Source organism: Thamnophis elegans, chromosome 4 (genome assembly GCF_009769535.1).
Source record: "Thamnophis elegans isolate rThaEle1 chromosome 4, rThaEle1.pri, whole genome shotgun sequence".
Taxonomy (NCBI): Eukaryota; Metazoa; Chordata; class Lepidosauria; order Squamata; family Colubridae; genus Thamnophis; species Thamnophis elegans.
Window position 1 is genome coordinate 53,718,680 of NC_045544.1, and position 16,297 is coordinate 53,734,976.

The 16,297-nt window shown below is 35.7% G+C and overlaps 1 protein-coding gene and 1 long non-coding RNA gene across 5 annotated transcripts in view; one reads left to right on the forward strand and one right to left on the reverse strand.

Moving 5' to 3' along the window:
- The first annotated feature begins 12,853 nt into the window (after positions 1-12,853).
- Positions 12,854-16,297, forward strand: part of PLEKHG1 (pleckstrin homology and RhoGEF domain containing G1) — a 60,177-nt gene continuing 56,733 nt past the window's right edge. Inside the window, 4 exon segments of the mRNA XM_032215689.1 lie at positions 12,854-15,015; positions 15,017-15,084; positions 15,086-15,306; positions 15,309-15,355. Coding sequence (XP_032071580.1) covers positions 14,887-15,015; positions 15,017-15,084; positions 15,086-15,306; positions 15,309-15,355 — 465 coding nt within the window. The 5' untranslated portion in view covers positions 12,854-14,886.
- The window catches only part of LOC116507503, a 59,781-nt gene continuing 58,415 nt past the window's right edge, over positions 14,932-16,297 (reverse strand). For all 4 annotated transcript variants that reach the window (XR_004255221.1, XR_004255220.1, XR_004255217.1 and 1 more), the window contains one exon: positions 14,932-15,201. This is a non-coding gene — a long non-coding RNA (uncharacterized LOC116507503). The remainder of the gene's footprint in view (positions 15,202-16,297) is intronic.

Sequence of the window (16,297 nt, forward strand, 5' to 3'; positions counted from 1 at the left end):
TCTGAATTGCAGTTTGGCACCTACTGCTCCCTCTAAAAGCAGCTGCCAAAGCCACACTCCTGAAGACTAAAACGTTTCAAAATAGAAGTGCAAATGTTTACAATTTTCTGTTTTTAAAACTGCAGGAAAGCAACTTGAGTTAGTAAGGCCTAAATCTATAATAATGGCACAAGGACTGATGATCTATAGAAAATCTTTCTCCAAATGTGAGCTTGCTGTTTACAAGATTTCTTTGGTTTGCAGTATTCCATTGGAGCAAGTATCTTTTGCCAATAAGATTGAAATGCGTTTGCATTTCAGTTGGGACATGGAGCTGGAAAGAATTGCTCAGAAGTCATCATTTTTAGAAGGCAGCCTTCATGAATGAAGTTAACAAGAAGCAGATGGAACTACATTCCATGATTGCTTGTGCTGCTAATAAATTCTGACTGAAGCCAAAAGCTCTGGCATTAGAAGACCGATCTGTAATCCTTCTGTCTAGTGCTTTCCACAGTCTTTTCAAACATAATAGGATGGCATTTTTTGCTTCCAGACAAAGCACTTCTCCACTAGGCCCAACGCAGTCAGAAAAGTTCAAATGTTACATTCCAATCTTTATTTCCTATGTATTTTATTATATTTCATTGTTTTGTTATTTATCGGTGCCAGTAAGAAGCACAGTATTTTACACAAAGAAAACAAATTCCTGCCCCAAGGAGTTTATCATCTAAAATCTGATACCAAGGAATTGGACAGAGGAAGCAACATAAACAAGAATGTATTAATAATATGAGTTTCACTTGTTGAGGCTTAGTTACATAAAGACAGAATAATACCATTAGTATTTACACAGATATAATTCTTAATGTGTTCAGTGGGGCTTACGTTTTGGTAACTATCTTTATATAATGCCTATTATCTTCGGGAAGTTACAGTGCATTTAATAATGTAGTCTGTTACATTATTCTGGATATTAAAATAGTTCTGGAACTTTTTTAATAATTCTAGTGTGCTCAAGTTAACCAATCCATTACGAAGTCAATTAATTGGTAATATATTTTAAAACTAGTAGGTATATAGCCCTGATAATGCTATAAACATTTTAATTCTAATTTAAAGCTGTCCATCAACATCCCCTTCAGTCACAAAAAGTCAATGAGAAATATATGAAAAAACTAAAGTTTTTATAGTAGATATATTACTCTTTTGTATATTGCATTTTGTTCTATTCTAGATGAAGACAGGAGACCAGGGATGTCAAACTCAAGGCCCAAGGGCCAAATCTGGCCCATGGGGTGCTTAGGTCGGGCTGACCTAGAAACAGCAAAGGATCAGTCTGTGGTGCCTCTACCAGTGAAAACAGAGCCTGGGAGGGTTGCATGCAGCCCTCCCAAGCCCCATTTTCACTGGCAGAGGATTGCAGGTGGCCGTTGCAGCTGAAAAGAGAGCTCTGGAGCCCTTTTTTGCTGGCAGAGTGTTCAGGCCACCATAGGTGCCCCCAACACGAGTGATGTTGTGCTGGCCATGCCGACCCTGGCCATGAGAGGTCAAACAGAACCCTGATATGGCCCTTAATGAAATCGAGATTGACATCCCTGCAGTAGACCAACACAAGTTATTTAATTTGCTGGCTTGGACTTATATACCGCTTCATAGTGTTTTACAACCCTCTCTAAGCAGTTTACAGAGTCAGCATATTGCTCCCAACAATCTGGATCCTCATTTTATTGATGTCAGAAGGATGGAAGGCTGAGTCAGCCTTGAGCCGCATCCAGATCAAGCTGCCGGCAGTCAGCAGAATTAGCCTGCAACACTGCATTCTAACCACTGTGCCACCACAGCTCTTTTTATGTTTTCATAGTTTTATCATATTACCATGAGTAGTCAAAATGGTTTCTTCAAAATAAGCAATTAAGCAGTTAAGCAATTTCCAAAGTTGGCAAAGAAATGATGCTCGGCAAACCTTGTGTCCATATAGGACATATTATGACTATGAGCTTGGGTAGAATTCCTTGACTCCTAGCTGCTCATGTCAGAAGCTGATTGCAAAAACTTTAATTATTGCAGTTTACTCATGAGAATCAGTTGTCCAGAGTACATGTAGGCAATCTTACATCTCTCCTTTTTCTGGAGAGACTTTGGCAGCGCATTTACTGTCTGGCCATCAGTCTCCACTGCAATGCCATCCCTATTCCTTCAGGTACATCTGATTCACCATGAACCTTCACTGTAAGTGTCAACAACAGGCCATTGTTACTGAGCAAATATTAGGCTAAAATATTTAAAAACTAAATAAAAATTCCTCAGCTACTCCTTTGAGTAGTTCTGTAGCAGATCACCAGCATTTGGTTTTGAGAAGAATACTATCTTGACTCTGCATGGTGATATCTTATTTTGGCATAACTAGTCTAACTAGTAGAGTTTACTTAAAAGACTTATATGATCACCTGTGGTATGTAGCAAAACTCTGGGTGGCTTAAAAAAACAAACAAACAGTAAAACTAGATTCTAGGGTTTCAACCAAAATTTTCTAAACCCCACCAGATAAAATCCCCCCAGATCCAACTTCACACTATCTCAGTACTTGCTAGCTTTTTACAGTTTTTGGAAGGCAAAAAGGCTGGATACCTGTCAGATCCCAGGGGGTGTGTCCATAGGACAGGGGCAACATTGAAGGAAGGAACCTGGAGCTTGTCCATCCTATGCAACCTGGTGGAACATTATTGCACATATCTTCAGGAGAGGCAGTGCTGCAGATAACATGGTCCAGTTCCATGTAGGGCTTGAAAGGTAATAATCATCACCTTGAATTGCTGAAAATGATTTCAGCCTGGTAACTGGCTCTGTTGTGGTTGAAATACAGCATATCATTGTATCTCTTTCTTCTTACAAGGGTTGTTTTCATGTCACTAGGTAAAGGTAAAAGTTCCCCTGCACATGCGTGCTAATCGTTTCCGGCTCTAGGGGCAGTGCTCATCTCTGTCTCTAAGCTGAAGAGCCAGCGCTGTCCGAAGACTTCTCTGTAGTCATGTGGCTTGCATGATTAAACGCCAAAGGTGCACAGAACGCTGTTACCTTTCCACCAAAGTGGTCCCTATTTTTCTACTTGCATTTTTTACATGTTTTCAAACTGCTAGGTTGGCAGAAGCTGGGACAAGTAATCGGAGCTCATTCTGTTACGCGGCACTAGGGATCTGAACCGCTGAACTGCTGACCTTCTGATTGACAAGTTCAGCGTCTTAGCCATTGAGCCACTGTGTCCCTCTTTCATGCCGCTACAAAACCTTTAAAAAGATGCAACCAACCAATTGTGTTCAAGATTAAAATGAAAAAGCCTCTCTGCAAATGACTGTGAAACAAGCTTTTTTAAAGTTATTGTACACTACTAAAAAAAGAAGTTGCCTTCTGGTTTCATGAGTGGGACCATTACCAACCTTAGTAGTTTATAGGATAAATGCTACATTGTGCCTGGAAAACAAAGAAACAAACAAAAATAATAATTTTGAATGTAGCTCCTGATAACAGATTTTTACCCAAGATATTGTCCTAATATTTGTGAACCCTTTATTTGCACAAAAAATAGATTAGTATTAATTGTATAAAGCAAGAAAAAAAACCTGCACATTTTATATTTGTTGGAAAAAATCTGATTCTATAGACAATAATGTAGACAAACAATGAGAACAGGTTGACCTTTTTCTCCAGCTCATTCTTCCTCTCTGTAACAGGCTTTCTTGTACCCACCTAGAACAGAAGGGAAATTCTGTAGATCTGATTTGTAGCAAGTTCAGGAAAATAGAGAAAACTTTTAGTAAATGTGCTAACAATTCATTAATAAAATAAATAATAGCAATAGCACTTAGACTTATATAATGCTTCATAGCCCTCTTTAAGTGGTTTACAGAGTCAGCATATTGCTCCCAACAATCTAGGTCCTCATTTTACTAACCTCGGAAGGATGGAAGGCTGAATCAACTTTGAGCCAGTCAGGATTGAACAACTGGCAGTCGGCAGAATTGAACTGCAGTATTGCATTCTAATCATTACATCACCAGGGCCCATAAACAAACAAACAAACAAACAAACAAAGTATTGTTCTCTCATAATTCCCTATTGCACAGGTGGTTTTTTTTTCAGATTTACACACTTCTATTTTCTTAATATCTTCCAATCTCAAAGAAACATATTGTGCAAAAACAATGCATTCAGAAGTGTGGTTTTCCTCTATACTGCTCTGAAATGAGACCAACATATCTGGAAAAATATTGGTCTTGTATAGCAATGTGTCTCTGGGCCTTCTCAGATTAAGCCAGTGGGTTATATTTTTGGCTACACTCTTTTCAAACTTGGTATCCTTTTTCTTTTAAGGATTTACTGGTATATTTGGAGGAGCTAGTATATATTTTTTGGAAGATACAAAAGAACTGAAGCCTAACTTTTGTGACTTAACAGCTCCCTTCCCAACCTTCTGGCATATATAGTAACATAATGTGTATTGTATATTTGTTATAACTAATTTATTTTATTTTATTTATTTTATTTATTTAGTTTGTCAAACATGTACAAGATAACAGGTATAAATATAAACATGGACATGAACAAAGGAAATGAGTACAAATAAATGGGACAGTAGGACAGGGAAGGAAGGCACCCTGGTACGCTTATGCATGCCCCCTTTATGGACCTCTTAGGAATGGGGTGAGGTCTACGGTAGACAGTTTAAGGTTGAAGTTGTGGGTGTTTGAGGATGTAACAATAGAGTCAAGTAAAGCATTCCAGGCTTTGACCATATTTTTTCCAAGCAATTTTGTTAATGAAGTGCTAAAAGTACAATGGGAATTTAGTTGACTTAGTTACAGTTATGCACATCAAGAAAAAAGGTCATTTGTTAATTTCAAAACCAAGCTTTTGGGATGTTTTTACCTTGGTCTTTAAAACCAATCACTCTTTTCCAACAAACCTTCCCATTGCCCCCTCCTACCATATTTAACTTCCCAAAACAACAAAGAGATGATAGCTATACATCTCTGGATTCATTTGGATGAAACTCATTACAACTTGTCTTACAATCATTCATTTAGTGACTGAAGTTACAACGGCACTGAAAAAATGACTTACGATTGTTTTTCATACTTATCACTGTAACAGCATCCCTGGAGGTCATATGATCAAAATTCGGATGCTTGGTAACTGGCTCTTACTTATGACTGTTGCAGTGTCTCAGAGTCATGCAACCTTCTGACAAGCAAAGTCAGATTCACTTAACAACTGCGTTATTAACTTAACAGCTGCACTGATTCACTTAAAAAGAATGGCAAGAAAGGTTGTAAAATGGGGGGGAATCACTTAGCAATGGAATTTTTTGGCTCAATTGTGGTTATAGGTCAAGGATGATCTGTATTTCCATTTTCCACCAATTTTAATCAGGATTTCGCTCAAAATATGGTACTGAGATTGTTTTGTGGGTAAGGGGATGCAGCTATGCTGTTACTCCTTGATCTCTTAGTAGCTTTCAGTATTTTTGACCAAGATATTTTTCTGAATTGATTGAGAAGGTGGCTTTTGGAGAGCACTCTTATGGAGTAGTTCTGAACCCTGGAATTTATTGTAGACAATAAATATGACTTTTCAGAATATTTGTATTATGAATGAGAAATGCTATCCATTTCTCAACACATGCCTGAATTGCAAGCTCGCCGTTTTTACAATCTACACTATATTGCCAAAAGTATTCGCTCACCCATCCACATAATCAGAATCAGTTGTGAGCGAATACTTTTGGCAATGTTTTAATGACATTAGAATGTTCAAGCAATGAGGTTTTCTCTCTGTTTCTGAATGTATGTGATAATTGTACAGAATGTTTGGCACCTTCCACTACAGCTTCTCCAAATGTGCTTCACTCATCATATTAGCTCAAAAGGAGAGGCCCACCTTTCAGGAACTTTTCAAAATGAACTGGATGTCTCTGTTGAGTATTTATGGAAGTGACTGCATCTTGCCCGAAGCTAGAAAGTTAATGAACTGGAAATATCAAGGTTTGTAAATCATTTTATATTTGAAACAGGGCTGTGCAACTTATCTTCTGAAAGTTTTATCTTGTCCTGTTTGGTTACTGAGAATGGGAAGGCTGAAGTAACAATAGAATACCCAGCCCAGGTGCTATTATTTGTCAAAGAGGCAAGCTACTTCCCAAGATAAATCTTGAAGTTAAACTTAAAAAAGTTGATCAGTAGAAGAAATGGGTAAGAATTAAAAAAAAAACACCCTGAAGTAACATTGAGAAAATTGAATGCTTATTGTAGGTAAAAAATATTTTTTATAAGAAGTCTTGAGAGTGGCTACCTATTTTTGTTTCACGTTGCAAAGGAGAAGAAATCTATGATAAAAAGGACCAGGTTGTTGCCCCTTGTGAGGCAAGGAATCTATCTCTCTCTCTCTCTCTCTCTCTCTCTCTCTCTCTCTCTCTCTCTCTCTCTCCTCTCTCTCTCTCTCTCTCTCTCTCCTCTCCCTCCCTCCCTCCCTCCCTCCCTCCCTCCCTCCCTCCCCTCCCTCCCTCCCTCCCTCCTCCCTCCCTCTCCCTCCCTCCCTCCCTCTCTCTCTCTCTCCCTCTCCCTCCCTCCCTCCCTCTCTCTCTCTCTCTCTCTCTGAGAGAAATATATTTTACAGCTCTGAAGGAACATAATGATTAACCAAAAAAGTATACTGTGCAATTAATAGAATAATTACTGAAGATGTAGGCATTTGCTGAAAAGTTCTATCAAGGTGTTTTGATGTACCTGTGTTCTCATGTATCAACAACAGATAAGGATGAAAATGTTTTATGTAGGAGTATCTGCAGCATGATGCATAGATTCAGTCATCATGTACTGCATTGCAGAGGATTATTAATACATCATCCTGTATTTTGAGGAAGAAGATGTTCCAATGTCCTTCAGAAGATCTGACTATAGTTCATTTATGTGTTATTAAGTAAACTGAAGAAAGAAATGTAATACTTGCAAGTCATGAAATTTAGACCACAATGTTCCATCAGTCATTTACAATTGGTTTATTTTAGGAAGCTAATTTTTTCATCAAAGCACTCCGACTGTAAATTTATTATATTGCAAACCAATAACTCCAACAAGTATGGAAACAAGCAAACCTGATATGCCACTTAAAAACAAAAACACAAACTGCTTGTTATGTCATAAACTGTCTCTTTATTAGATAATCTTCCAAAGGGCCACCTTTCTCCTCTCCTTGTCTCCCTGTTCTGTGAATTATCTGAAACTATTTCAACAATTTTATTCTTGAAATAAGGATAAAATGTTGTGACAACTACCTTTTGGTGACACAATCATGTTCTAAGAAAATTAGAACATAGCCTCAATAAAGATTTTGGATACTGTCACTATCTATCTATCTATCTATCTATCTATCTATCTATCTATCTATCTATCTATCTATCTATCTATCTATCTATCTATCTATCATCTATCTGCTTCCACTAAAAATAATCCCAAACTATAATGCTATAAAAACCCAGTAGTAATAAACTTTAGTAATAAAGCAATACCAAATTATAGGCTTTAGAAATGTGGAACAAGATTATGACAACAGTGATAGAAGTACCCTAAATGACACAATAGCATGAATCCAGGAGTAACCAGAGACCAGCTTGTGAAAATTTATGAGGAAAATTGTTGAAATGTATGTTGTGGAATAAATTACAGGATAGGATTAACTATCTATAAGATTAAATAGCAATGCAGAACACCTAAAATGAATTTGGGAAGGTATGTGTGTAAGTATGTTAAGGATCTAAGATTCCCATGTTTTCAGTTACCGTAAATAGTAATAATTTCAGTTTATAATTTAGTTTTAAATGGTTTTGGTTCTTGAAATATATTAATACATTCAAAAATGATTATGAAGCTTTCGGTGGAGGATGAGAAGTAAAGTATTTAGTCTATAACTTCTAAGTATATGGTCTTTGCCATATTTGTAGTTGTTGAAGCAAATACTGTTTAGTTTGTGTGGATGACAGAAGCAAAGGTTTAGGATTAGGGTAAAAAGCAGATTTTATGTGTGCTTTTTGAGGTTTGTAAGAATGTTGATTTCAGATAGATTTCTGTTCTGTTCTCTTGAGTTAAAGACAAGGAGTTGGTGTGAAATTGATTAGGAATGTAAGATCTGAGATAGGCATGATATTGTCTAATAATTTCTCAAGGATGATGACTATTCAAAATGAAGTTTGGATTTTTATGATTTGTTATGTTTGGGAAATATAGGACTCTTGAACACTTGGGCCAAAATTACAGCTTATAAGTCCTGAATCAACAAATAGCAGGTGGACCATCCAAATAAGAATTGCTGAATTTATTGAACATTGAAAGAACTTTCCTCAGGACAATACAATACAACTAATATGGGGAAACAATTGACTATATATTTAGGATTGTCTGCTACAATCATAGAAGACTGTTTCTGCAGGAATTATCTACTCTTGTGGAATTATTTATGTGGAAAAAACACTTGGAGTGGTGTCTTAGGGCCTTTTTGACCTTTAAAAATTTTAAGCTTGGGACATTATGCATTAAATAGACTTACAGCTTCTCATTAAAATGTGGTAATAAAGGGCATATTCTATTCTGCTTCACCCATTAAATCAAAGTAGGAGGGAGTAGTATTGAGTTCAGCTGAGAGAGTAGGCATTTGGCCGATGTTAAATGCTAATTAATTTTGCAGTCAGTTGTGAATAGAGAGAGAAAAGCATCTGTAATTGGGAAGTTGGTGCTGACAATACACCAATTTCAAGTTTTTAATAGGCTTTTACAAGCAGTTTAGAACTACTCTGATGAAGAGCTTTGTTGAATGAAAGAGGTAATACAATTTGTGTGTATGAAACATTCATGTTGCCTGCGGCTTCCCCGTATCTCTTACCTCTCTATGTGTGGAAGCCAGAAAAGGCGTATGTCCAGAAACTATGTTTTTAGGCAAATGCTGAAGGAGAAAATGAAGAGGAACGCACTACTTTATGCATTCTCAGTCTTCCAATTTGGGGGTAAACACTGCTGGAAGCAAAAAAAAAAAAAAAAGGGGGGGGGAGAGAGAGAGATTACAAAATTTCCTTTATATGCTGTAAACTAAATTTAAAACTCCTCCGTATTACATAATTTGCTATATAAAAGTTCCATTTTAATATGCTCACCTTCCCATTGAAAGCAAAATCGTGTGTCTACTTTTATTCTTTTTGTACCAACAGATACAAAATAGATACTAGTTACTATCTTCAGTTCATATTTACTTGTGTGTTTTAACTAGGAGTGTTAACTAGGAGTGTTTTAACTGGAGTGTTTTTTCACTAGGAGTGAAGCAGTGGTTGAAGACCAAGCACAAAATGCTTAAGAATGCTCTGTAAAATGTTTTTCCTTCTCAGCTCTGCTTGAAAGAATAATTTGCAGAGGATTGCTCAGTGAAGTGTGCATTTAGTTACCACAGTAGTGTCTATTGTCCTGTTCTGAATTGAATGCTGTCATGTTTCATTTTAAGCTCTTAGCAATGCTCAGAACTGCATTTAGTGCAGGCAATGAGAAAGTTGTGAATCAGGTTCCAGGGAAACCTTTGTGTGTGAGGGGGCTAGTAGTTAAAGGCTGACTCGTGCAATATTTATTTCAAAGCAGCCATATAGACTAATAAGACTCATTTTACCTGAGGGCTCCGGGTGGTAATTTTGCAGCTGCTGGAACTGAAGGATGTCTTCCTCTTGGTTGCACAGGTAGATTATACCTCATTTTGGGTGGGAGGAGGAAAAGGAGGGAGAGAAGTTCAGTCATTGTTTAAAAGTTGGAGGCATTCCATAGTGATGAGGTAAGTGTTGCAGAAAATCTCCCTCGTAAAAGTGCTTGGGACCTCCAGGATATTCATGATATGACAGAAAACTCAAGACGGTAAGAATCTGTAAGACAACTGGATTTGCTAAAAATCTTGAATTCTTGCTCAGTTTTGGGGAGAACTGGGTGGGAGTGGAAAAGGTTACACGATGTTGGGAATTAAGGGGGAGAGTGGAGACCCTCATTTTGGATCACTTGTATTTTTCAGTGGGTTGTTGTACATCACTGTGATGTGCTAAGCTGTAGAGAGCATGTTTATGGACTATAAAGAATGCAAACTTTGTTATTTGAAAAATAGGGGTTAATTTGCTTTGTTGTTGTTGTCTAGATTAACTGAAATGGCAGGGATGTCTATCCATGGTGCTATCAGGGATATCTGTGGTGGCGTGGGGGGATGTGTTCTTGATCCAAACAGCTTGATATTTTTGTGCATGCATGTATTGATCCAGTTCTAGACCATATTGTCCTATTCAAATAAAATTTTATTAGGACATTTTCAGTCAAATGCATATGCCCTATAGCTACACAGCCTCTCCTGTTTTCATGAAATGCAACCTGTGAACACACAATTGATCGATCCAAAAATAAGAAATAAAAATGCAGGCAGTGAATTATATAATGTTTAAAACTTGTAGATGGTATAGCATGAAAATATGTATTCCTCTGAGTCATAGTGTCTAGATTAGATACTTTCATTCATTTAAGTGTATTAACCATTGATATAAATAGCTCTTTGAAACACATTATAGTATTTTAACTTTTGAAGTTCCTAGAGACAAGAGATGTTTTTGTAACTGTTGTAACAGTTAAAGGGTTAGCATTACTGAAGTCATAATCAAAAAAGCATGAACTAGTATAGTTCTTTTTAGAACTTCATATCATTTGCATTGGAAAGCTGGGTTCATATGTGTTTTTAAAATGCATGTTTTTAATTTTAGTTATCTGTGGCTGTGGAGGTAACATAGTTCTCAAACTTTCAGAGAAACTATATCTACAGTTTTGTCTGTGTGTGTATGTTTAATATTTGTTTAGAATATCAGCAAGCAGTATGTAACCTCACAGGGAGGAAGTCAGATAGGGTGGGGAACATTACTACATTTGTGGAAAGTTATGAGTGAGAAAGGATCACGTTACTAAACCACATTTCCTAGCAGTGTGTTGATAAGTGCAATTAGTTCTCTTTCTAGCATTTAGCCAAACCAAACCAACTTAACACACCTTTGTCAATTGAAGATACTAAGAAAATATGGAGAATTTGACTTTCTGACCTCTGAATCAAGTTTCAGGTTGGAGTTAAATAAGTTGTCCATGTGCCATCATGGAGATTTCATTCAAATCTACCCCACTGTAGTTTTATCTACATTTATCTCTTATCTGATAGCAAATGATATGAAGAATAGGAGAACTATTGAAATGAATTATCTAACTAATCGTCATAGATTGAAAATAACTGAGTAAAAGTTGCCACTTTGAAAGCTCTGTGTTAAGCATCATAGTTAGTCTTACTATGTTTTTTCATTGATGAGATTTTTGTAGAAATATCTTGCAGATGAGTCTTTGAGTGCCTTTAGTTTATAATAGATATTTTGGAAGAAGACATGAACTTCAAAAGATGGGATAATGCTACAAATGGATGAAGATTTTTCCCCCTGAGTTTGAAAGGGAGTTAAAGGGTGTGTCAAAATGATTGTATGGCTTAATTTATTAGTTTTTGGGTGCTTAAAATTAATACTTAATTTTTAAGATGGTTATTTACTTTTGAGATTTGAAAAGTAGTGATTAGTGGGCAATTGAAAGGCTACAAAAAAGGGAAGGTTTCAGATATTGGTTTAGTCCTGGGCTGCAGATTGCTCTTTCCTGTCATAGGATCACAGAAATTGAAGGAATCTCAAGGATAATGTGATGTATAGGATATTACTTACTAGTTTCTTCTTTTCTTTTCTTTTATTTTTTTCTTCTAGCAAAATTCCAAAGAGTGTAAAGGCTTATTTGCAGCTAGGCAGCAGTACCTAGCCATTTGAGTTATTTGTATCTTTGATGTAAGTAAGAAAATGCCAATCCTTGCCAGGTTAAAAAATAATAACATGATGAGAAAAATGTACCTTGGTATGCTGCCAATTGGTGTAGACCAGACCCGTCTAAATAGAAAATATGCTGAATTATTTTACTATATAATATTACTCTGAACTTTCTAGCTAGCATACAGCAGCAATTCTGTCAACAAGCACACTTTTCATTTTCTTTTATTTTCATGTGAATCCTGAATCTAGTCCAAAACATACATATTGTTTGCAGGCAGGGTTTGAAGAGGAATAAGAATGGGATTGCATTTACTGGTATCCCCTCATCTATCATTGGTCTCTCTCTGTATGTCTGGATTATGACATATCTTTGTGTGTATATTTGATAACAACTTATGTTCATTGATTTTTGATTTAGAGACAAAACTATTATATTCAGGTGACATCACTAGAACTGGTTTTCTCTTGTTATTTGTCAAGCTTCTGTTTCTGAAGGCTTGTGACATTAAAATCTATTACAGTTGTTTTTCATTGCATTTGGGAAGAATAAAAAGTCATAAAATTAGAATAAACACTGTTTTTCTTTTGTTAAACTGTAGGAATTCTCAGATTCTCTTTGTGTAGTGTTGACAAAGCAAATACAGTTTAGTGGTACTTTTGGGCTGTCTGTAATTGAGACAACATAGCAATGAACAGGAAGAAAGGCTATAGGATGATTGAATGAAATAGGAACTCTGTACTTCAGCTGAGATATCTAAAGCAGCTTATCAAATATACTCTATTGTATTTTATGTTTTAGCTAGATGTCTTCTGATAAATTAAAGGAAAGGTTTTCCATTTATCTCATTTACCCAGATTTCCAATCGGTCTACTACTGAAGAGTAGTTATTATTCTTTACTTTGTAATTTAAAATGTTCTTTGATCAGAAATCAAAGGAAATAATTTTTCTGTTACTTTGCTGAAGAAATGCACACTTTATTGCTTATAATAAATCTTCAGTTTTCAGTAATTATAGTGGCAACAATAATTAACTTCATATTACATAGATAAACCATAACAATGCTCTTGTATTTAAACCAACTCTTGATGCCATGCAATTCTTATGTCAGGATAATTGAAGGGGCTCACAGTTAAAGTCTTCAGGAACTAGTTTAAATAACTTGTAGACATTTCCTTAAATTAAAATGTTAAAAATAATTAAAATTCTAATTTGAACAACCCAATAATTATGGCAAACTACTATAAAAGTTATGTCTATAAATGATATTCCAGGAGAATGTAATCTAGTTAATCAGAACAACATGTCATATATCAAGATTAACCAAGAAAAGGAAAAGGGAACTGATGGTTCAACTTGACTTCATTGAGTCACAGTAATAAAAGGAGAAAGCATAAAATGTGGTACAGACAAACCTATCAGTACATTTACAGAGCCTATCAACTCACTAATATTTTTTTCTGATCTTCAAAGGTTACATTTTTCAAAACATAGGAGATTTTCAGTGCAGATCCTTCCTTTAATCAAAATATAAATGCTATCAATAATATTTCCAAGGTGTTATTTGAATAATTTATTAATATCTAGGAGTTAATGTTCATATACTATGCTGCTTTTCAGCAATAATGGTTCCAAAAGGAAGGATACATAAAGAAGACAATATGAATACTCTATTCATATAGTTTTTGTTAAACATAATTCCAAGATATAGGGATATGGCACGCTTAATAAATAAACATGAGTAAATATGGGAATCCAGCCAAACCAGACATTTCATTTCTTTTATTAATGGCTTATTAGGGTTTCCTGCAATTAAAATAGCAACATGTCCAGTAAAATATGAATTCATACACACAAGCTGGATAATGCAGTTAAGAGACCTTTGGAGTAGGCATCATAATAAATCTAATGAAGAAGAAAATGAGAAGAGAATCAATTTTTGATTGTCAATAGCTTACAGATTTTTTCAACAAAACAGCTTATACAAAGCACCATTCTTCTACAGTGAGGGCTGGGAGGTACAGTTGTTGTTAACATAATGAATTACAGGGAATAATTATGGCAACATGCAGATACATAATAGTAAAACTATTTACGTAAATGCAGCTCAAACAATTCCCGATGATTTCTGCAGCAGATTGGGCATTCTCTTTTGTTGGATATTATGATGCAGTTGATATTATGGATGCTGTTGATTCGTTGTTGATATATATGGACTCAATGGACTATTTCTCAGAAAGGCAGGAGATAAAGCCACTACAGAAATCACTCACAGATGTACTGTTGAATCTGTATATCTGTATATTATTTGTTGTTAGGAATTATAGTCTCTCCCCTGCTCACTATACATTTTTGTGTGACAGTGGTTTTCTTCGTAGTCATATTAAGTGTTGCAGTTGTTTAAGAATTTCTATATTGTTGGAATGGGTATTTCTGAACTTCTAAGTTTCTATGGATCAGAGATTAATAGTTTTGTTTATATTCAGGCAGGCAAGCTATACTAATGGATTTTTTTTTCTTCAACTTAATTTAGAATCCATTAAAGTTTTTTTTTATTTCATTCTGGGGTTCTTTTTTTTTTGCAATTTTGTCTAGGTTGGCCTAGTTATCATTTTGATCATCTACTTTAGAAAGATGTGTAAAATCAAGTGGGTTTTTTGCCGCAAATAGGGACATATGAATGCTGATTTTTTAAAAAAGCTATTTCAAATGAAGTTAAAAATAAAGAAAGATAGGAGTCCCTACTGGGTAGATTGATTCATTGGGTTGTTGTTTATATGCAGGTGTTCTGCAACAGATTCCTCCTGCTCTGCTTGTACTCATTGAAGTGTCTGAAGATGACCTTCCATATGATTACTTTTCTGTGCATAAGTAAAATGGTTTTTAATGAAATCAGTATACATGCAAAATTGATATTTATTTTTCCTCTCTCCTCAAGATGGCTACAGGTCTTAATGGGTTGCCTCCAGTAATGGTAGCACAGCTCCCAGAAGACAGGAAACAACCTACATGAGAGAAGACCGACACTTCCTGTACTGTGGAATCAAAGCGATGGAATTGTCAGACAGTGACCGACCGGTTAGCTTCAGCTCAACATCTTCCTCAGCATCCTCCAGAGATAGTCACTGTTCCTGTGGCAGGCAGAACAACCTTGGTTTCCAACAGTCATCTGGGTTTGTTCAATCAGGACAAGGAAGTGGGGGCCATAAGTTGGAGCTGCACCAACCCAACAGTTGCCCAGCAAAGAGCTAAGAAAAAATAACCCTATCAAGGAACAGCTCTCTGATGGAAATATTGGAAGAAAGCCAAATATGCCACGAAAACCTGAAACAAAGGAAAATAACAAAAATTATGTCATGTCACTGATAGTTGAGTCTACAAGTCCAAAACTCCTGTATGTTGACAGAGTGGTCCAAGAAATTCTAGAGGACTGAAAGAACATGTGCAGGATTTAAGAAGTATTGTGAAGTGTAAGTGTGTTTTCCCTCCTCATTTAAGTTCAGCCACAATGTAGAATGTATAACTGAAATTTAATAGAACAGAATACCAGGATCAAGGTTTGCAATAAATGGTTGCTGTGAGAAGCACAGGCAGCTAGAAGTTGATACATCTCTTCTGGTTGTATGAAACAACACATTTCTTATTTGCAGAGTTTATCCTTCGAGACAGACAACATGATTACTAATTAATAACTTAAAATACCTTTTGTTAAATGGTTCTTTTTCAGGTTTATTGAAGTTATTAAGGTTTTGTTTATTTATTTTATTGATCCACAAAATCTGATATTTATAATTGTACACATAGCAATGATAGTTGTTACTTTAAAGTTATCGCCATTTACACAAGGCATAGTCAGTTAGCACTATTGAGTTTGAGGATGATAAAGTGATTTTCTTTCTAGCTGCAATCTCAAGAGAAGTTGCCCATTGTATTATACTTTTTATGGGAAGAAAACACTTATTTGAACCAGGAGAGAATATAATATTGAGCCGTTCAATGTCTGCAAAATACACGTTCCCTGAACTCATTTCCGTTCCCTTCCCTTTTTGAAGTTATACTTGTAATTATGCAAGATGTACATGTACCATATATAAAGGTACTTTTTGGAAACAGACTTTACTAACTTATTTTTTGCAAGTAGGCTGGTGTTAGAGCTTTCCCATTAAATCGGGCTGGTAAAAGAAGCTTCCTGAATTTCCATTGTAACCAAGACCCTTAGACCTTTAGAAGCTGAAAACCTAAGGTTGAGTAGAATTAAAATCAGGGATTAGTGGTACCTTACTTCTACTTACACAAAAATAAATGGTGTTTATTTCTAGTTCCTGGGATATAAAATGTTAAATTTGAGACTTCATATGTTTCAAGATTTAGACTATATCACCGGTTCTATTAGTTCATGACTTTTAAACAATATTCTTAC